The following is a 22,473-nucleotide window of genomic DNA, read 5'->3' on the forward strand; positions in this document are numbered from 1 at the left end:
AAACTCTCCTCCAAAGCTTAAAGTGGCAGCATTAATAACCATTTTACACATTTTTCTTTAACCCTATGTGACTACAGTCTGTCTCAATTCAAATATACATTTCTACATCATACATACATGTAAAATTAGGTGGTGTGCGAGTAGCAAGATACCATTTTACAGATAGTCAAGATTTCTTTTGGATATTAACAATAAAGCTCTGAAAAAAATAAGAGACCACCTAAAAATTACGAGTTTCTTTGATTTGAATTTTTGCACCTGGAGTGGCATAAAAGTTATCCAAAAGTAGTGTGTTAGACTGGTGGAGGAGAACATGCCAAGATGCAGGAAAACCAGGGTTATTCCACCAAATATTGATTCTCTTAAAACTTTATGAATATGAACTTGTTTTCTTTGCATTATTTGAGGTCTGAAAACTCTGCATCCTTGTTATTTCAGCCATTTCTCATTTTCTGCAAAACAACGTTCATTTCACTCAAACATATACCCATGACTAGCAAAATTCATTCACTAGCAAAAAGAGAAACTGATTCAGAAACTGAAGTGGTCTCTTAATTTTTCCAGAGCTGTATATTTCACGTAGAACACGCACCAAGGTCACACTATAATATGTTCACACATCATCACAAAATCATTGAATTTCAAAGACACAAAAACCTTTAAGTTTTAATTGAAAATTTTGAGCATTTCTATTGGTCCATTAACTATTAAATGTTAACACATTGCAGAACAACTGCTAGATTCACATCATATCAAAAAAAGTATAAACAAACCTACAGGGTTACAAGGTTTTTGTATGACAGCAATGCCTGATGTATATATATACATATAATATTATGTTAATAGAACCATTTAATAACATTCTAAAATAATAACCTGTTGCAGTAACCTCTGCAGGGTATCTGTACATTTCAAGAAAAAAAATCTATTACTGTGGCAAAAATTACAAACTAGGTGATAGTATGCAAAAAGATTTACCACATTGAAATAAGAAATTCAGTCCAACTGAACATTACTGAATTTATTTTAGCAAAAATTGTATCAAATAGCTATTAAATAAACATAAAAGCACGACTAAAATTATAAGCTCCACGAGGCTGTTCACTTTATATGCCTCAGATATAATTTAATGCTTTCCCTCCTAAAATTCCAGACATTTTTAGATCTTGAATATGTAAACAAAATTTAAGACATTTAAAAACTTTTTAAGGAACTGCGAGTACCCTGCTCTGTAAACAGGAACAACATGGAGAGAGAGAGAGAACGAAACCCTGAGCAGTTAGTATTCTTAACAAATAACTTCCATAGACCAAAAACACCTCGCAATTCAGAAAAATCTAAATCTAAACAAATACAAGTATATACAAACTAAACAATAAAACAAACACGAATAATGTGTTTAATTTGCTACACTGGTGTCCATAAAATAAAAAAACAGACTATTATAAAGTCATACTACAAATGAATTATTTTTAGGTTTTAATGAGATGTATAAGTGTATAAGTGTTCCTACCCGTTTTGGTAAGCAAAGCGGAGTGATGGCAGGTAGTGTAACTCTTCTGGCTTGAAAATTCATACTGCTCTCTCCTTAAATTCCGTCTGTTTCCATCCAAATCCCAAAGCGCCTTTTTCGTATATCAATTAAAAGCTTAAACTAAGTGTCTAAAGATCTAGAGATTTAGAAATGTAGGTAATGAAATGTAATGGATGGAGTTCTGAAGTTTTATTGACCGCAGACAGTGGCTGTATGAGAACAAAACGTTAGATAAGTGTTCTCCTCCTTTCTAACTCCTCCTGTGGCCTTGGAAACATGCCATGTCCCCCCCCCCAAAAGAAAAGCGCTCCATTCTAATAAAAACGCCTGATAAAACACTGGGGAGTTCAGCTACAGCTCTGAAGGTCAGGGAAAAGACCTACATTAACTTTATCTGCTGACAACATGTAAACCTTTCCTCAAAAAGGCACACAAGGATGATGTGACTTCCACACTTCACAGTCTCCTCTGGAGAGCTAAATGAGGTAGAAAACATTTTTTTTTCTATTTTTTTTTCTCTGAAGCAGCAAGTAAGCATCACTGGTTCATACTGCAACACTAGGAGTATAATTAGAATTGGTCTCCTGGGGCAAAGGCATTTTTCCAACACCGAAATCCCCACTAGAGAACCACATTGAATTGGAGTCATACTTCAGTCCACGGCGACTTCCACACTTTCACATTTGTGCAAATATCTGTTAGGAAACAAAAAGAACCTTTACTCGCTTTTCATTGTGGAGAGGCTGAGATTAAAGGGTGTTGGCTAAATCAATTGATGGAGGCTGGCAAAAGCAACATCTGTCCCCAGAGCAGAGCGGACTTCAGATGAGCCTCACAAGGGATAATGGACACTTGAGCTGATTTGGATGAAAAGGAGGAGGAGGAGGAGGAGGCAGGGAGTGAGGAGAGTGAGGGGGAGAGAGAGAAAGAGAAAGTGAGAGATGCAGAGTGAGTGAGAAAGAGAGAGAGGGAGTGTGAGAGAGGAAAAAAAGAGAGGGGAGAAACGGAAGGTTTCTAATGGCCACAATGTTTCCCCACACCTGTACAAAAACACTCAGGAAAACAGATATGTCATAAAAACTATGATGTTATATAAAAATAATAAGATGATATCAAAGATCAGTTTAAAAACAAAGAAATCTCACTTGTGAGGAAGACATAATTTAGTTAGGATTGCATTATTTTTCGTTATTCTATTTTTACTAAGTAAGGGATTGATGTGGGTGTGTGTGTGTGTGTGTGTGTGTGTGTGTACACACTGCAGGGACTCCTAATGATGCAAACATCCAAGTCTAGATTACTTAGGGGAAACATAATAGGCAAAAATTTTAAGATGGCATATTATATAAGTTTGTATTATTGAATTTTAACTTTACCACAATGTGTAGCTGAAAAACAAATTACACTGCAGAGCATACAATCCCAGATTAAATCACACACATTTTACAACTTTTTGCTAATTGATAAAAAAAACATCATACAGATTTTATTTTCCATGACCATGTAATATCTACCCAGTTTTTTTTAACTTTAATCTTGAATACACAGTTTGTATAATTTATACCATGACTATCTGGTGAAATCTGGTGAAATTTCTTTGCTTTTTATATCTCATCTCAATACATATATCGCAGAAAGAATTTAATCCATGCATCCATAAATCAATTTCGCCACTCCTAAAGTTTCTGCTCAGTAGGACTTAGAATTAACTCCTATTATCTTCTATATTTTTAATTTCTTAATAAGAAAACAGATCACACCTGGCCACAAAACGGCTAATCAGTAAACTGTAAAAATACTTTTTACTGTAGGAATATTAAAGTATTATGTTAAGCCTAGTTAAATAACACTGTTCTTGAGCTAGTCTGGAGGCTATATTAAGTTTGGAGGTATGTATTGATAGTCTGCATAGCTCGTCAACTTTCTGCAGTCAATGTGTTTTATGCTGAAGTTTATTCTCTATCTTGTGCACAAACAAACACAAGCTGCACTACCATTTATTTTCTCCATTAAAACCCTAAGTCAAACTTAGTAACTCAGCAGTACAGTATTAAGAGCTAAAAATGCTCAAAACTACAGAGATACTATAATACAGTAAAGAAAAAAAAAAACGATATACTAACTTTTTTTTTGTCCCCTCCCCAAAAATACAGTTTAAAGTACCAGAATTAAAAAAAAATGTATTCATGATTTTATCCATAATTTTAGCTAATTATTTTTAAGGGGTTTGCACCAATATTACAAATCTAATTGTTTAATACTGAACATTTTATTTACATTTAAAAATAGCTTTTATCAAAAGCTTAGTCTTAAGGAAGAAAAAACAGTTTTCACAGAATTGTATTCTCCATTCTTCCAAGAACAGAAAGTGCGAGAAGAGTCCAGTGCTCCGTGTCTTTATCTGGAATGGAAGCACAGACAGGCAGACGCTAATACTTATCAAAGCCAACCAAAAAAAATGGAGTGAAATGAATAGAGCCTGTTGATAAGCAAGTCTCTGCCATTCTCAAAACACAGGCAGACTCAGAGACACCGGCCTTGACCGGCAGCAAGACACAAACATGAACCACTGGAAAAGCAGAAAAAGGCAAAACTAGAGAGCTGAGCTTTCCGGTCACAGAAGTCACAGCCTGAAGTCCATAACACAGGTCCAATAATACACATGCTACGCATACATATTTAAAAAAAAAATATGTTTTTCAAATGATAAGTTGCACGTGTGTAAAGCAAGGAACACACTGTTTAAGTCACACAAGAGCATAAGCCAAACCATGTCATTCTTTTGATGTTATTAGATTACTTTTATTTTTTGGAAAACCAATATGCTCTTCAGGTACATTTCAGATTAAACTAATGTCAACAATCAGTATTTATGTAATATGTTAATAATATAACTTAAAGAAGAAAATGTATTTTAACAATGTCCAGCAGCCACAAAAAAGCACTCCTTAAGCCCCTTTGAAATTCGGCCATTCCCCAGACATACTGGTAACTGTCAGGACTGATAATGGTCAAATGACAAGTGTGTGCCCCTCTACACAGATGAAGGTTTACTTTTGATATTTTACTCATTTGTATTTATTTATATTTTTTATTTATTTATTTACCTTGAAGCCTCTATTTTCAATATGCTGTCACAAACACCACACAGCTCTGGAAAAAAATAAAAGACCACCTAAAAAAAGATACGTTTTTTTTATTTTACCAAACTGAAAACCTCAGGAATATAATCAAGAGGGTAATTACAACCATAAAACCAAGCTGAACTGCTTGAATTTTGGCACCAGAAGTGGCATAAAGTTATCCAAAAGCAGTGTGTAAGACTGGTGAACATGGTGGAGGAGAACAAGTCAAGATGCATGAAAACTGCTTTAAAAAAAAACAGGGTTATTCCACTAAATATTAATTTCTGATCTATTAAAACTTCATGAATATGTACTTATTGTCTTTACATTATTTAAGAAACTCAGTATCTGAAAACTAATTTTCTGCAAATAAATGCTCTAAATGACTTTGGAAGGAACGTTGTCTGTAGTTCATAGAATAAAACAACAATGTTCATTTTACTCAATCATATACCTATAAATAGCAAAATCAGAGAAACCGATTCAGAAACTGAAGTGGTCTAAATTTTTTTTCTGTGAGCTGTATGAATATGTTCAATTATTCATTTCCTATTTACAGGTTAATTACACCAAACAAGAAAATTGAAAAAAAAAAAATGCAAACTTTATTTCCTTGTATTTGAAATATTTTAAACATGTCACTTTGACCTACAACATAACAGGAGGGTTCAGGGTATCTACTTTCAGACAAGTACAGGGTTTGTGTACTTTATTTATGCTGTTCCCATGCAAAAATAAACTGGCTGGCAGCAGCCATGGCGGACTGGTTTGGAGCTGAGCTTTAATGGGAGCACGTTGTCCCTACTAAAAATGCACAGCTATAACTTTTTTTTTCTTAAACAACAGTTTCATCAACAGAGTCCAGTCTTAAGCAAGAGCCAATTCAGGTTGCAAAGCCCATATTTTGTAGTGGAGCCCTGATTCAAGCTGTTCCAAAGTAATGCAGGTGTGTGGAAGCAATCAATGCATGCGCTGATCTGAGTCGCATCTCTTGGCATTTATAGATGAATCAGAACGTTAAAGCCTGAATGTCTCTAGACACTAATGGCATGAATTTGAAACCATAGTATAACACACAGTACTTTCATTTTAAAAAGTTTACTTTTATTATTAATAATTATAACAATAAGATCTAACAACAGAGTACAGCACTGCAATCTAGTGGGTGTGGTTTAAACACAAAATAAACCCCTTGTCTGATACCATTTTCTGTATCTGGGTTTTGGCATCGGATGCTCTCCCCCGGGACACTTTTTGCCTGGGCCTTGAGGCAGAATGCTTTAAGCTCAGGCGGTGTATTTTGGCAGGGTCATTAGAGAATAGTTGGGTCTCGAACCAGGACCTTTTTCTTTTTCTTTTTTTTTTTTTTACCTTGTACAGCACAGTTTGACTGAGACTGAGTCAAGTTTGAGACGGGGCCGCAAACCAATATTTGTGTTATGCAAGAGTCTTCTGAGAAAGGTAAGGACCAAAAGTTTATCTGCATGCTTGATGCTGAGATTTGTTTTTTAATTATTTTTATGTGGATTATGGATTTTTACATGAAGGTTGGGAGAGTTTGTCCACGTGGGCTGAGAGCTCTGAAAATAGTACATTTTTGTGTACATTTTATTTGCTGTACTGGTTGTAATTAGGGCTGCAACTAATGATTATTTTGGTTGTCGACAAATCTGATTATTTTTTTGATTAGTCAGTGATTATTTCTGCCATGTTCTCCATCTCTAAAAAAACGAACAAAAAAACAATAGAAACAGCTAAACATAAGATTTACAAGTCATTTAAACGTTCAGATGTTGTTTCAACATGTAAACTGTGTAAATGAGCCCATTACCAGTCTTCCATTGTGCTTCTGTCTCCAGCACTTTGTGTAATGCGGTACTGTTACAAATTAATGATTAGGCAACAATGAAATTTGTAGTCGACCATTTTAAATAATCAACATTGTCGATTATATCGACTAATCGCTGCTGCCCTAGTTGTAATATCCCTTTAGTTTGAAAATGGCTTTAAATTAAATCTACTACTTTTATAAGTTGGTTGGTCAAAAGGTTAATTTGTAGCAAGTGTGGACGAGTAAGCTAAATGCAAACCCGTGTATGATGGATGTACGTGCAGTGACTCTACACCCCAAACACACACTCTCTCAGCCATGTGTTTAAACACCTCACCAGAACACCTGTGACGACTCTGTCTGCGACTGCTAAGAATCCCTCTCTCCCCTCTCTCTCACTTTACCAGTCTGTCTCTTTCTGCCTCTCCCTTCGCAGAGCATTAGTCAGCAGAAAAGGACTCCCTCAAATTATTCATTATGCATGACAGGCTCAAGCTCACCACCTTCATTTCTCCCCTAATTTGTAATAAGAAACTGTTACCATAACTTTGGTTACACTACATGGACATTAATCCAATTTTGGCTTAGCAGATCATTTGATTTTAACGTTGACCTTTCTGAAAACAAAACAAAATTTCACTTCTTTCAGTAATAACTATAACATACATTGACACTTTGTAGAGAAACGTATTATTCTTAAGGGAACTCCTGTCAACAATTAATAGTTTTAACCACATAGGAGTTTGCTGCCCAACTAATTTGATCCTCAGATGATGTTATTTAGCCATGCACCCAGATACACTGACATGCCAAAATAATGGGATAGTATGTTAAATGATTATGAAGTGTTCCGTCAGAGAACTGCTTGGAAATGCCCAAACACTGGGTAAACACTGGTCCGCATGGTCAAGGCAAGACAACAAATTATTAACATGAACTATTATGGCCAAAATGTATTTTCGCAATATATTTCGTAATTCCGGTTGATGCAATAAAATTTCGATATTGATATAAACAGTATAAAAAAAACACTGTCTGTGGTGCACATAACAGTGCCAGTGGTGTTTGTCTGTTTTATGAGCTATACAAACTGGCCTGAGGATTCTTACTATAAAGCAATATCTATACAACGCATACTACAGCAGGACAGATTATTTGATTCATATGTCGTATCTGTCACATAAAAAAACGTATCCAGAAGGACAATCTGTTACATTTTAAATGGAACAATGAAAAAATCTAACAAAAAAGTTACTGTTCTTAAAATGTATCTGCATTTGAGTGCACATTGGAAGGTTACATATACCAGATGGATAATTAGTAAATACAACTTCACGCTGTGTGGAGTTGCTTATCAGAAGATCCATCCACTAAACATCGAGATCTGTAGGATATCCCAAAACAAGGCTTGGAGAAATAAATTACTCTTAGTCAACTAAAAGCGTAAACCTAGGCATTATCTAGAATCCTGTTTTTTTTACTTGTAAATGCCACTTAATTGGCTGTTTAGATGCAATTTACAAGAGGAACAAATAGTGCTAGTGCTAGTGCTAATTTATCAGTGAAAATGGAAACTGTAAATACATTTAGAAATAAAATGTAACAGCACTTGCACTGGAAAAAGTGTCATTTATACCATCTCTCAGCATTTGAACCCACTTGGAATCTTCAATGACCTGTCAACAGTTGTGTTTAAGCAATTCAGAAAACCTGTTATGAGTTTAAACTGTAATCTGTCTAATCTTGCCAGATTATCAGATTACTGCTGTCTGCTCACTAGACTGTGGCAGGCCAGCAAAAAAAAAAAAAAAAGCTCCGACACAACTCAGGTGCTTGATCATCACCATCTCATAAAGCAAGAAATTATAAACTGAAATACAGAAAGTCAGCATCTAATCTTAACGTGACCAAATGGAAATAAAAAAAGATCAAAACTGCAAAAAAAAAAAAAAAAAGCACAAACAGTAAGTAAATAAGACAACAGCCTATGAAAGACCATGTTTGGAAAACTGCATATGCTGTTGTGTGGAGAAGGGGTTTGTGGGTCCCTGGGGGTGGGCAGTGTGAGTAGGACTGAGGTCATAATCCAAAGAGCAGCAGGATTTTATTTCACAAGCTCGTCAACTAAGTGCCTCCGATACATCTTGCACTGAACCACACGGCTTGGTTAGGAAGGACTAAATGATGCTGTGTTTACTTCACTTAACTATCTTCACTTATCTTCAGTACCTTTAGAAACATAAGACAATTAATGAACGTCTATTTTCTGGTCTATTTTCATATATAAGGCACACTGGATTATAAAACACATTTAAAGAGACACTATAATGAACTTTTAATTCAGCAGATCTTGCTGCTGGGTGATGGTAGGGGGTAGCTAAGTTAAGTAAAGATAAGAAAACAACAAAAAAAATGTCTCTTCTGAAAAATGTTTATTTGGGTGAATAAAGAACTTCAGTTTATTTACAGTAAGCTTAGATTCCCAAATAAGAAATAAAGGCACTATGGCTGGAGCATTAGCATTAGCCACTAACTGCTAATGTTGCTCAACAGCGCTATACAGAAGGACCCTGAGTGTTCCCTGGTAAGCCAGGGCAATATTAGCTAGCGGTTTGTTCCATGTAGCTTGTTTTAACATGGTAAACAACCAGAATACAGGCTGAAATACTCGTCTCTGAATAGCAAAAGTGCTAGTGCGCTTAGCGGTAATGCTAATCCTAATCCAGCAAAGATAGCCAGGGTTAGGAGCTAATGCTAATGCTACTACAGCCCTGGTGCTGGAAAACTAAACTGAAACTGCTTTATAATGCTGTTCTTCAGCGGAGCGGCTTTACTGCTCCTTATAATCTGAGTGGTAAAATTCATACATAAGGAACAGAAGATTTTTTGGAAAAATAAAAGGATTTTAAGTGTGCCTTATAGTGCGACAAATACGGTACTTTTTGCCAACGGGATATTGAAATTCACAGGTCAACTATAAAAACTGTGAATTCCTATGCACAGCCATAGCCAGGCTAAACAAGGACCATGGTTAGTGGAATATATATATATATATATATATATATATATATTGGGGTGAGGAGGTGGGGAGCCATGGGTCCGCCCCACACCGGAACGCACAGCTCTATCTGTCCCAGCTGGTCTGCATCAGGACTGATTAATCAGCCAGCTGGGACCAGGTATAAAAACTCTGAGGCTGCACGGACTAAGTAACCTATACGTGCCTAGAGCCCAGTTGGGCCCCGTTTATGTTTCTTTAAGTTTTTTTTGGTGTGGTGGAGGGCATCTTCTGAGCCAATTAAAGATATGATTTGAGTTCATTTACTCCCCGTGTCTGTGTATCTCTGTGCTTCCTACTACCGGGTCACAGTGGCCACACCCCTAACCCCAGGGGCCAGTCACTATATATATGGACATTGCAGAGGGTGATAATGATCAAGAATTGAAATATCTGGCCATAATTGTCCAAACAGTGCGAAAAGACAAGCAACCCTGGCGGAAACTACATCCACTTTCATGCCCCGTACACATACACATATCCTGCAGAAGCAGCATTCTTTTCCTTTTAGTGGACATGGCAAAAGTCATGGGGCACAATATTGTCGCACAAATCAGTGTAATACAGTACTGCAGTGAGAAGTTAACTCACTTTTATTCACTATATGCAATATGAGGGGAAGTGAAGCTGTTTAGACAAAGACTAAATTTGCCTATGGACACTGAATCAGGGGAAGTTGATTCCCAAAACTCCATTGGGTCTTGGAAGGACAAATTTAGCTTGCTCAGCAAATAAAGGAAGGACAAACTGTGGTGTAGAGAAGGAAAGAGCGAGAGAGCAAAGCAAGAGAGAGATAGTATTTAGGCTAATAATACCTTCTCTGTTGCCTTGAAATATTGCAGCATGTTCTTAGTCTGTGTCGAGGGAGAAGGATAACCTGCAGTCCTTGAACTATAAAGGATGACGCTGAAAATGTGTAATAGAGCTGTAATTTGCTCCATAAATAAACTGGCAGTCATGGTCAAAACGTACATAATTACACGAGACTATACATATAGGAATGCTTACATAACTAAACGGAGCAGCACAGAGCTGAGATAAGACGCTTCTTCCAGACAAGCATAAACAGAGCAACCGCAGTTATGGCACTGTACCCAAAACAAAAAGGTCTATCAGAGAAGACTCCACTCTTCTTCATTCATGAATTCTGAATTCTCTTTAGTAAGCTGTCAGGGACTGCGCCTGAGCGCCACAAAACAAAGCAGCAGGATCATTCGTATTTTCTGAATATAAGACTTCATAAATCGCACTCATGCAAAATTCAGACCATGCATTACTGCATCAGTCCCCGTGCCAGTGTGTGCTGAGGGGTAAAACTCTGTAGAACATTTCTCTAATATAGGAGATGCAACATTTTTTTCTTGCATACAGACTTATTGAAGTGTTAAAGCAGATCAAGGCAGCAGTACGAGGGAAGCGGTAAGGCTTATGTGAATGATACAAGGGCTGCGGCTCTCGCGCTCAAAAGAGCTTTGAGACAGTAGGCCTGCCACGCTGCCTTTGTCATGGAAATCTAGCATGACACTGCAAACGTGGAGCCTGGGAGAAGTGCTTTCTCACGACTGAAATAGCTTCTTACTATGTCAGCAGCCAAGCCCTGTCCACAAATCAAGGCTCATCTGCCTCAAACCTGCTCACCACTAAACAATTACATTACTCCCTCAAAACTATTCTCATACTAATGTAAACATCACTAATAGTCATGATGATCATGTCAATGGGCATCAATCCGATACAGTCAAGGGTTCACCAGGTTACTCTTTTGTAGAGCATATCTTATGTTATTTATTAGAAGTCAGTGTAATAAAATACTGCTGATACTAAATTGTAGAACAATATTTTGGTACGTAAAACAAATATTACGCTGGACATTGTGATACACTGAATCATAAGCCCTGTATTGTAAATCATATTCATGGTTCTTGCCAATACACAGCACTATGTACAGCTTGTTTTACCCACACTCTTAAAAATAAAGGTGCTTTACTTTATATAAAAAAAAAATAAAAAAAAAAGATGAATGAGTGTAGTGCTGGGTTTTAATTTCCTCTCAGGTATTCATTTTTCACATACGGAGCGCTGTATAGAACAGCACCACCAAAGAAGCATACTGGTTCAGCTCGCTAGCTAACGCTAGCCAGTTAACATAAACCACTAACACCCTGGAGTGACAGTAGCGCAGCTCTGTGCAGTCAAAAGCTTGTCTTCCTTTTCCTTTTCATTTCTCTTCATCCTACCTGGAGAAAAATTAACATAGCACTTTATTTGAGGAGCTCCTACTGCTGTTCCTCACTGTATGAGTGTACGAGTTCCTCTCATCCCTCAGAATTGGTCCTGGGTTTAGAATCAATTATTTAGCACAACTGATAAAACTCCCTAAAACACTGGATAAGAGGTGAAAATTAACTTCAAGAGCAGTAACTGTAGCCCTTTTAAATATTATAATACTGTAGCTATTTTATTAAGGATTTTAAGGATTTTATTAATGCACACTTAACTGAATGAATCTGTTAACTGGAGAATCAAGGGAAATTGTGACTAATAAACAGCTACTTAAATACTTGAATGCCTCTAATGTCTTAAATAATAACATATTGTAATTTGATATTAAACTTGTGTCTAATTTGTGCAATAGAACATTTGAAAAAAATCTCTATATTTTGAGTATTTTAGGTCCATTCATAGTGTTTTTGGAACTATTTAAAATATTTAGTTTAAAGCCTTTATGTTTGATATAATATGTGCTTCTAACAGTACAGTAAGTCACAAACCTATATTAAAGCCCAGTCACGCAAAAACTATAAATAATACCATGACATACAGTGAAACTGTAAGACTTTTGGAAAGAAAATACTGTGATATACTTTTTTTTTTATTTTACCGCCATGCTCTTAGCTCAAGGTCTGCATTTCTGGATTCTAATATCTGGGAAACAGTGCCCTCTTGTTGATAACTGTGACATCATTCATAAATACTCTGTTATTGCTCTAGCTACTGAAGATATATGAAAACAAATACAAGCTTTTACAAGTTTTAAAAAGATAAAAATGAATGGATATAGTAATTTTAAAAAGGTAAAAAAATAGAAAATGCAATATTCTCAAATACAGTACTACCTTTAAGCCTCATTTCTGGAGCAAAGTACTTTAAAGCTATTATACATGGGAATATCTCCACTTCTATTTGACCTACAAAATCCAGTCATTAAAATTGTGGGGCAGAGGGGCTGAGGGCCTGCTCTATTCAGTGTCAGGCTGGGGGAAGGTGGTGATGTCATGGCTGTGTGGAGGACTGCAGTGAGAGCATATTAACCCTCCTGTCTCAGAGGTTGGGACAGGCAAACAGCTGTGCTTGGTGACATGTTCCTTTTGTCCTGGCCACGGCAGCGGCTCCGAAGGTCTCTGTGAAAGACCTGTCAGGCCCATCAGGCCGGCACGCAGGCTCACAACAGCGATCCTCCAAAGACGCCATTCACAGCGGCCAATGAGGAGCACAAGGTCAGAGAGGTGTCATACCGCTTCTATAGCTGCAACTTAACAGCTCCACTCCTCCAAACCACCGAAAGACAAAAGCAAAGCCAGCACAATCCTCCCACACTGCTCCCACAATAGCAGAGCAGGCATTAAAGAATTGCAATGCTCGGTAATGCAGGGATGTCAAACTAGGGTCAAGTGTGAGCTGAATCAGGGACCAGGAGCCTTGTTTGTGATGCAGCCAATGTCTTGAGAGGGCATTTCTTTTAAAGAGACACAAGAAAAATAGATACAATGAATTCCTTTAAAAGATACTTGATCAGACAAGAAGCAAGAGAACAAATAGTCTGATTAACTGCTATAGTGCTGAATCCCGCAATTACCAACTACACGGCTAGAAAGAGCTACTGGAGAGAAAAATAACCCTGAAAGCGATTCACTAAGAGCCTGTGCACAAGCGGCTCTGATACTGCCCCAAGATCGTCCACTGCTGTGCGTTGCTCTGCGGGCTGTAATTTCAGCCTTTAGCACAAGTCCGAGCTGGCCTTTCTGTCTCTCTCTCGCTCACTCTCACACACACACACTCACTTTCTCTCTCTCTCACACACACACACACACACACAAGCTGGCCTTTCTGTCTTGCGCAGACACACCAGGGACATATTGCCTAAACTCACACACATGCACAGCCTGCAAATCTGGTCCTTCTGTATCACACACACACACATATAAAGACAAGACAGACACACAAACACACATACACACACACACACACAAATGATGATAATTAGCACCTGTACACAGCCCCGCAGTTATGCATGGTTAAGTCTCCAAAGATAAAGGCTTCTTTAGTGGACTAAAGAAGAAGAAGAAGAAGAAAAAAAAAAAAAAACACACACACTATACAAACTTTACGTGTCACACGCAACTTTTAAATTCAACATTCATTCATTAATTAAAAACCATACATTTACTGGAAGTGTGTGACACTAGAATGGAAACCATTAAATGTTTGAGACTCTTTAAAAAAGAAAGGTGAAACAATGAGCAATACCGCTGAACTGCAAAAGTGTATATATATATATATATATATATATATATATATATATATATATATATATATAATATATAATTATATATATATATATATATGCTATTGTCAAAAATAGCAAATAGCCTTTGATCTGCATGGGGTCCTCCACTAAATTAATTCCTCCGCAAACAAGAGACCTGCCCCATACCAAGAATAGCAGACAAACTGCAGAGCAGCATGGGGCAATGCCAGTTTTCATACAGCAGCTAGGAGGTTCCCACCAGATTCCACATTCCTTAATCCAACTTTTTTTCCTGTTGGTATTAGAAGGTCTATGACTGTAAACCTTATCAGCTGGTCACTTTACTTCTTGCCAGAGGACATCTGCAGTGACAAGGGCACAGTGAATCCCTGGATCAGTCATTCCTTATTATAAAGAAAATTGTGGACAAAAAAGAAACAACTGTGAATGGTCTCTGTGTTATTATTTATATTTTACTATAAAATGTTATATTTATGAACGTATTACAGTTTTATGTCACTTTTTTCATCCTCTCGTTGCAAAGTTCTCATGTTGGTGGAATTTAGGGAGCACTGACTTGAGATTTGCGTGGTTGAAATCTCCGGCGATAATAAACAGTCCGTCTGGGTGTTTGTTTTGCAGATCGCTGATAGTCCGATAGAGTTCACACAGAGCCTCTTTAGCATTAGCACCAATGCTAGCGCTGGGTGGAATGTAGACAGCAGCTATTAGCACGGCGGAGAACTCCCGTACTAAATAAAAAGGTCTGCACTTGACTCCACCAGGTTCCATCAGGAACTCCACCAACACTAAACAGACAAATGTGTGGGACTAAAAGACAATCATGCTGACACTGCATTTTCTACACAATCACACAACTGGGTCAACAAATTTACTGACTGACTAATAATGTTTGAGAGCGATTTTGTTGCAGCTCAGACCATATTTCTTAGGACATTAACTTTGTTAATGTTAAATAAAGTTCATTTACGGTGAATTCATGCTCATGTGCAACTGTAAAGCATAGTGCAAGCATCTTCTAATAATTTATGGTATAATTGTGGAAACAGTCACTGCTGATCAAGGCATATTTTTTTGGAGCAGGTATTTGTCATTTTAAATCTGAGCCAGTTCTAAAAGCTTGTTTTTATTAGGAATGCACAGATCAATTATTTTGCCCCTGGGATATTTTAATACTGATTGTCAGCAAATACCCATCCATCTATAAATAATACAGACCTATAACTTACTGGTAGGTAAAATGTGCTGTTAATTAACACTACTAGAACCTCTATTTTAGTGAACACTATCTAAAAAAAATGTCATGCCATGGAATTAACAGAGCCAATAGGTTAAAGCCTTCCATTGGATATTTACTGCATGGGTGATTGTTTCCAGTTGAAACAACCTAACTGATGCAGTGAGTAGCTTCTCATTTGTTAAACAACCATATGGAAAGACCTCCTATGTTTGTGAAAAAGATTTTTCTGAAGGGTCAAATTATTGTCATAAAAACATCTGAAGGAAATCGCTGAATATACTAAATTGGGGTTAAGAACTGTCAAATGCATGAATAAAATGTGGATGAAAAGTCGGGAAGCATCCCCTTTGAGGCAGGAATGATCGTGATTGGCAATCACTTAAACGTTTGGTGAAATCAAATTGTAGAAAAACACTAAACACTAGAACACAGGGATATGTTTAATAGTGAAAATAAGAGTAATTCCACATGCACGATGCAAAGAGCACTAAAGGGACTGGGACTAAACCACTGTGTAGCCTTAAGAAAAGCAATTATCAGATATGTAGACAAAAAAGCGGCAAAAATGGCTTTAATTTGCTAGGGAGTATAAAGATTGGACTCTGGAGCAATGGAAGATGGTCATGTGGTCTAATGAAGGTAAGAAGAGAGCCAGCTGGAGTGATGCATCCACTAGTGATGCCTAGTGCATATTGTACAAGCCTGTGGAGCAGTGCTATGATCTCAGAAGGCTGCAGTTGGTCAGGTCTAGGTTCAGCAAAGTTATGTGCCAAAGAATGCACTTGCCATGATATTAAACTGTACACTGTTACTGTATTTACTTTTTCACTGATACACTGCCATGGCTTGGTTCTTTGGCTTGGTGGGTATTGCGCAAGAGAGGGTGAGGGTGAGGAGGTCTCAGTTTAAACTAACAGCCTTCCTATTTAGTTCATTCATTTTAGTGTAGTCTGCCTACAGTGAACCATTAGCACCGCTGATTGCATGACTTTTAAATTGTCTTTTAAATGAACAGCTCTATTATCTACTGTCAGTAAGTCTCATTATGGTTGCAAAGTCAGTTTGGCAGTAAGGCTGATCTCATACCTGAGTTGCACTGTTTTTGGTCCAGGGTAACAAACACTCCGATGGTAAGAGGTCTGGGAAGGCGCTTGGGACCAGATCCATCTGCATCTCCTCTCCCTCTCTGCATTTCCTAAAGAGAGAGAGAGAGAGAGAGAGAGAGAGAGAGAAAGACATAGAGAACATAAGATGCTTTATCTAAACACTACCACATCAGAGAGCATAACAAAAAAAAAAAAAAGATATCATCGACACATCGGCCTGATCTTTTTAATGCAGCTCCAAAGCGGCTTCCATTAGGAAAATGTTGACACCGAGAGTGCTGCAGGGCAGGAGGCAGAGGTGAGGTCATTGTGATGATGGGCCAGCTGACTGAAGTCCTGTCTCCCTGGAGACACGCGCTCTTAAGCCAGGGAATGACATCATCGTGTCTACCTGAGACACATCTCATCACTCATGCAGGCTGGAGAGCAGAAGGCTGGAGCAGTGAGCTCATCCTTCCTAATGGGCAGCATGCAGCACATCAGATCCCTCAAGATGGCTTGAATGGGTCTTGATGAATAAAATGAGCGAGAGGAATAAATGTAAGCATAAAAATGAAGAGCTACAAACAGCTACACAGAGAAAAGAGAGAATATATATATATATATATATATATATATATATATATATATATATATATATATATATAATAGAGTAATATAATAGAGTAATATATATTAAAAGTAAAAAAAAAAGAATATATAGTAAGAATATTACTATATATATAGTAAGATAGGAAAAACGGAAAGAGAATAGAACTGAGGGGGAGAGCATGCATCAGTTTGTGCCAGTGATAGCACATTTATAGTCAGGGGTACTCTCATGCTAACTAGCAGCTAAATGTCCTAACGAATGTAAGATATTTCAAAGCATGAGCCAAAGGAACTTTTTTTTTTTTTTTTTATTAATTCTCTGAAACTCTTAAATTCTCTGCATATTTTCTGTACCCATGCATTACGGCCGAAGCAATCTGTGAGTAAGTCAGAATGGTAAGGGGATGGCTGATGCTACGAGCAAGCTCGGCGGCCATATTGTTTGTTTTGATTTTCGTTTATGCCCCAAACACATTGAGTGTGTCTTTTTTTGGCCCTTTAATCTCCTCATCGTACTGAGAAAGATAACAAAGAGCAACGTGTCTGTGGGAAAGAGCTGCCATGTGAAGCGATGGAATGGATCAAGGTTTAAACATACTATTGTATCAAGAGGCCTTGCCTTGCATTCCCGATTCGGGCCATCTCTCGCCGTAGCGTAAGCCCTCTGTTAACACGGCGATTACTGAGTTACTGAGCATGGCCTGGAAAGTAGCAGGTGCTTGATTCGAGTCCAGTTTGTGCCCGTGTCTCAGAGCTGTCAATTAGGAAGTGCTGCGGCCGAGTGCTGGGACGCTGTTTACAGGGACAAAGTCTACTGCACTTTTCAGCCAAACCTGTGGGAGAGCACAAAGGCTGCTCTGTGTCTCTGCAGGACGTTCTTACCGATTACATATGTTAAAGATTAACCTCTGAAAAAGTGAGTTACAGAAACAGATAGATACACACATACACAAAGAAGGGAAACTACTGGAATGACTCGGCAGCGCGGACACGTGTATGCGCACACATTCGCACTCAAGAGTCACACAGAGAGAATTGCACCACAAACTTGTTCTGCACTTTTCAATGATTCCCACAAGCGCAAAGACTTTCACCACTGTTAGCAACTGCAAGGCGAACAAAGCCTATTGCTGGAAAGTCAAGATTACAGGCGGCAATATGAACCATTGGTGGAAACGGGTCTTACTGCTGGCTGTAATCTCTGGGTCTCTCCCGAAAAGCAGCCCTACCTATTCCCTCTGAAGAGAGCGGCGGCGGCAGCAGCAGTACTCCTGTTGTGCAGGGCACCGGGTGGCTGGAAGGGCGAGCGTAGCGGGATAAGGGCAGGGCCGCTGCTGAGCACACTCACATTCCCCTTCCCTTCCCGAAATATGGCCGCTTTCTCGCCGAGGCTGCCTGGAGTGTCTAGTTCATCCAGAGATTCGCTCATAGCACTCATGGAGACTGCTTATATCCACCGCATCATCTAAAGCACAGAACAAGAGCACACACAGCGTCAGGGGAGTAGAGTATGAGCGTGAACGTGTGTGTGCTGAGCACGGTGCAGCACTCCTCTTCTGTCAGCTTTGCGCACACACACACACGCACACACACACGCACACTGCTCCCTTGCCCGACAGGCTGTCCTAGCATGGGAAGCAGGTCCCTCCTACCAAAACATGATCTACCACAATAAAGTTATTTTTAACTCGATGACTCCCAAACGAGCAGTGCTCACTCACACACACACACACACACGCACACACAGCTCAAAATCCTCTCCACTGCTTCATCCCATCCACTTAGCCCTGCCTGCAAACGCTTTACAATCCCTCTACATTTTCTTCTCTCTCTCTTTCTCTCCTTCTTCAGTTTTGCATTTCTGCTTCTTCATACCTGGAAAGCAGACCTGCAAAGGCAGCTCACTCTTACAAAAGGGTTCTTCGTTGTTGGTATGCAACTTAGTGCAGTAATGAGGCCTGGAGGTCAGCCAGACAGTAAAACCTACTGTTCCTTTGTCACGGACTTCGCACCGCACCCCCCGCCCACCTCAGCCGTTCTCCAGCTCTACTGCTCCTCTCCTTCCCTCCTCTGGACTGCTACAGGGCCAGACTGCAGACAGACAGCTACGGATAAGCTGAATCAGAAGTGGTGCGGGCTGTCTGTATATGAAGGACAGTGAGAAAAAGAAAGGAGAGAGTGTGCGTATGAGTCTCTCTGTAACTTAGCTGAACTAACATTACAAAACTTTTTTTTTTTTTTTTCAAAACTCAAATTTCAGATTTAATTCTTTAAATCTTCAAAAGTAACAGATAACAGCTATAGAAAAAGAAAAACAGGAAGAGAAAGAAATGTAAAGACTAAAACAGAGAAAGAAAGAAAGCATGTAAAAAGTGTCTCTCTAATTTTACACTATTAAAACTTTGGCTTCACATTTAAAATAATAGGTTATAAAATACAAGAGAAAGAAAGAGAGAGAGAGAGAGAGAGAGAGAGAGAGAGAACATACGTGTGTTAGACTTTACATAAAAACAACTATATTCAAACTTTAATTACAAAAACTAAACTACAGCTCTGGAAAAAAATGAGAGCACTTAAAAATTCTGAGTTTCTATAATTTAACCAAATTGAAAACCTCTGGAATATAATTTTTGAAAAAGATGGATGATCAGAAGCCATCAAACCAAGCTGAATTGCTTGGATTTTTGCACCAGGAGTGGCATACAGTTATAAGCTGTGTGTAAGACTGGTGGAGGAGAACATGCCAAAATGCATGAAAACTTGGATAAAAAAACAGAATTATACCACAAAATTTCTGAATCCTGTAATTTTATGAATATGATCTTGTTTTCTTTGCAATATTTGAGGCCTGACAGCTCTGCATCTTTTTATTTTAGCCATTTCTAATTTTCTGCAAAAAAAAATGCTCTAACTGACAATATTTTTACTTGGAATCAGGGAGAAATATTGTCCGTGGTTTATATAATAAGACAACGATGTTCATTTTACTCAAACATATACCTATAAGTAGAAAAATTAAAGAAACTGATTCAGAAACTGAAGTGGTCTCTTCATTTTTTTCCAGATCAGTATATAAAAAGAAAGAGAGAAAGGGAAATACACACAAAGTAGGAGGAGAGATAGAGATAGAGAGAGAGAGAGAGAGAGAGAGAGAGAGAGGGAGAGAGGGAGATTACTGAATGACTACAGGCAAAGAAAGGACTCAGTCTTGACTTTAGTTATTCCTCAGAAACTTTATAAACAAAACGTTGGTAGTTAAGTAACCAAGCTACTGTTAGTTTATTAATTTATTAATTATCCTAACATAACAACTTTATGTTAAACCTGTAAAATGGCAACATATACACGAGTATATCACGAAAAAGTAATAGCTAGCTAGCACAGTTAACCTACGTAACCTCGTTAGTTTAGCTAGCTAACAGTTAGCCATGTTTTCCTACTACAGAACAAGGTCAGCTAAAGAGAACTTTGTTAGCCGGAAAGCTAGCCTACCTGCTTCGTTATCTACCTATGGTAGAAACGTGAATTCCACCAGCAACACCATCCACCATGCTCTGCACCATATTAAAAAATCATTTCTTCTTCAGAAAACTTTGCAGCAGTTCTGCAGTGACTTAAACCTGGGCTGCTGGTTCAAAACTGTTACAGTTTAAAACGAGCATTACAATGCATTCATATGAGCTACAGTTGAAGCTAAAGCTAAAGCTAAACTAAAACTGAAGTAAGTATTTAAATACTTTGTAAAATGTTTTAATGCTAAACTTTTTATTAATTATAAATAATATGTTATAACTGGAAATAATAACTGACTTTTGGTAGCAAAGGCAACAATTATGCCAATCACAGATTATGTCAAAAAGTGAAAATGGATCCAGGTATTTATGACAATTTCATTTTTTTTTTCTCCATACACTAGAGTATACTGAGAACATTCTATGTACTGCACATCACATTTGTTTTGATCTAGCCGAATCTCATTAGGTAACCTTAAACTTCATATTTATAAAGTTTTAATAGTTCAGAAATCAATATTTCAGTTTTCATGCATCTTGGCATGTTCTCTTCCACCAGTCTTACACACTGCTTTTGGATAACTTTATGCCACTTCTGGTGCAACAATTCAAGCAGTTCAGCTTGGTTTGATGGCTTGTGATTATCCAACTTCCTCTTGATTAAATTCCAGAGGTTTTCAATTTGGTAAAATCAAAGAAACTTGTAATTTTTTAGTGGCCTCTTATTTTCTTCCAGGGCTGTATAAATACATACGTACATACACACACATACATGCATCAAATATTCAATCCAAGTCTTCAGTAAAATCTGCATTTTTGTCAGTGTGTATAGCTGTGTATGTATGTGCATGTGCATGAGTGCTGCAAAGACAAGGACACTAAGGCCAAGTAGCAAGATTCCAAAAATAGCCCTGGTCACATTCTTCTGCAATCAGTCAATGCAAATGCTTTCTAATTACATTATAGCAGGAGTGGGGGGCCAAATCAGGAGCCATCATCACACTGGCTCCGTGACAGCAGAAAACACCAGTATGCTACTTCATACCTTCAGCTGCTGCTCTGAGCCCATGCTGACTGACAGTGCAGAGTGAGAGGGAGGAGCACTCGAGAAGGAGGCTGTGCAGGAAACAGGAATAGAGACCCACATCTACAGAGAAAAATATCTGATAAACAGACCTTAGATGTTTACTGACTGTGCGTATATTAGGGCTGTGTATTGGCACCAACCTGGCGATACGATACGTATCACAATACAGGGCTCACGATGCGATATATCACGATACTTTAACAAAACCTCATACGACCTAATTTAATCTAAATGGAAAAAGTTTAATTTGTAAACAATCAGAACGGTGGGAGCTCCATTAGATTTAATAACAGGTCCTGTAGCATCCAATATCATGCCACTTTTTTCAACAGTTTTAAACAATCAGCCTTCTTCATTGTGGAAGCCAAAATGAGCCCACACTTCAGCTCTGTACACCCCAGGAGCCAGCCTAACGCGTTCAAATTCATACAGATATTAAAGCAACTAGGTCAAACAATGTTCCATGTAGGGTTAGAAGTACATAAGGGTTAGAAGTATGTTTATGTACCCAGTAATCCCATATTTCTTCATTTCTGAAAAGGGTTTAATATCAGATACTGAACCTTTTCTTTTTTCTCTGTTCTATGCATTCATTTAAGGTGTCAACATGGAAAAAATGACAAGAGGACCAGAATGGAACAAGACCAATGTCCTGGGGCAACAGCTCAGTTGGAGCCGCACCATTGGAGGCTTCGATCCAAAAAACTGGTCATACTAGCATCTCTACTTAAGCCGTTTACATGCTCAAAATACACACAAGCTGAGCCTGAATGTTTTAAAGGGGTACGAGAATGTCAAACTGTATTTTTCTTGGCATACATTGAACTGACCCATAATGAA

General features: G+C 38.1%; 1 protein-coding gene across 9 annotated transcripts in view; it reads right to left on the reverse strand.

The window, feature by feature from the left end:
* The window catches only part of grb14 (growth factor receptor-bound protein 14), a 64,992-nt gene that overhangs the window by 34,617 nt on the left and 7,902 nt on the right, over positions 1-22,473 (reverse strand). For 3 of the 9 annotated variants that reach the window (XM_022680031.2, XM_022680034.2, XM_049484890.1), the window contains exons 2-4: positions 19,063-19,175; positions 18,264-18,499; positions 16,424-16,532 (exon numbers count right to left, since the gene is read on the reverse strand). In XM_022680031.2, the coding sequence (XP_022535752.1) occupies positions 16,424-16,532; positions 18,264-18,472 (318 nt within the window). In that variant the 5' untranslated portion in view covers positions 18,473-18,499; positions 19,063-19,175. Of the gene's footprint in view, positions 1-1,513; positions 1,735-16,423; positions 16,533-18,263; positions 18,500-19,021; positions 19,176-22,473 lie in introns of those variants that run through there. The other 6 variants (XM_022680032.2, XM_022680033.2, XM_022680036.2 and 3 more) reach the window with 6 other exon arrangements.

The sequence above is a fragment of the Astyanax mexicanus genome, chromosome 11 (genome assembly GCF_023375975.1).
Source record: "Astyanax mexicanus isolate ESR-SI-001 chromosome 11, AstMex3_surface, whole genome shotgun sequence".
Taxonomy (NCBI): domain Eukaryota; kingdom Metazoa; phylum Chordata; class Actinopteri; order Characiformes; family Acestrorhamphidae; genus Astyanax; species Astyanax mexicanus.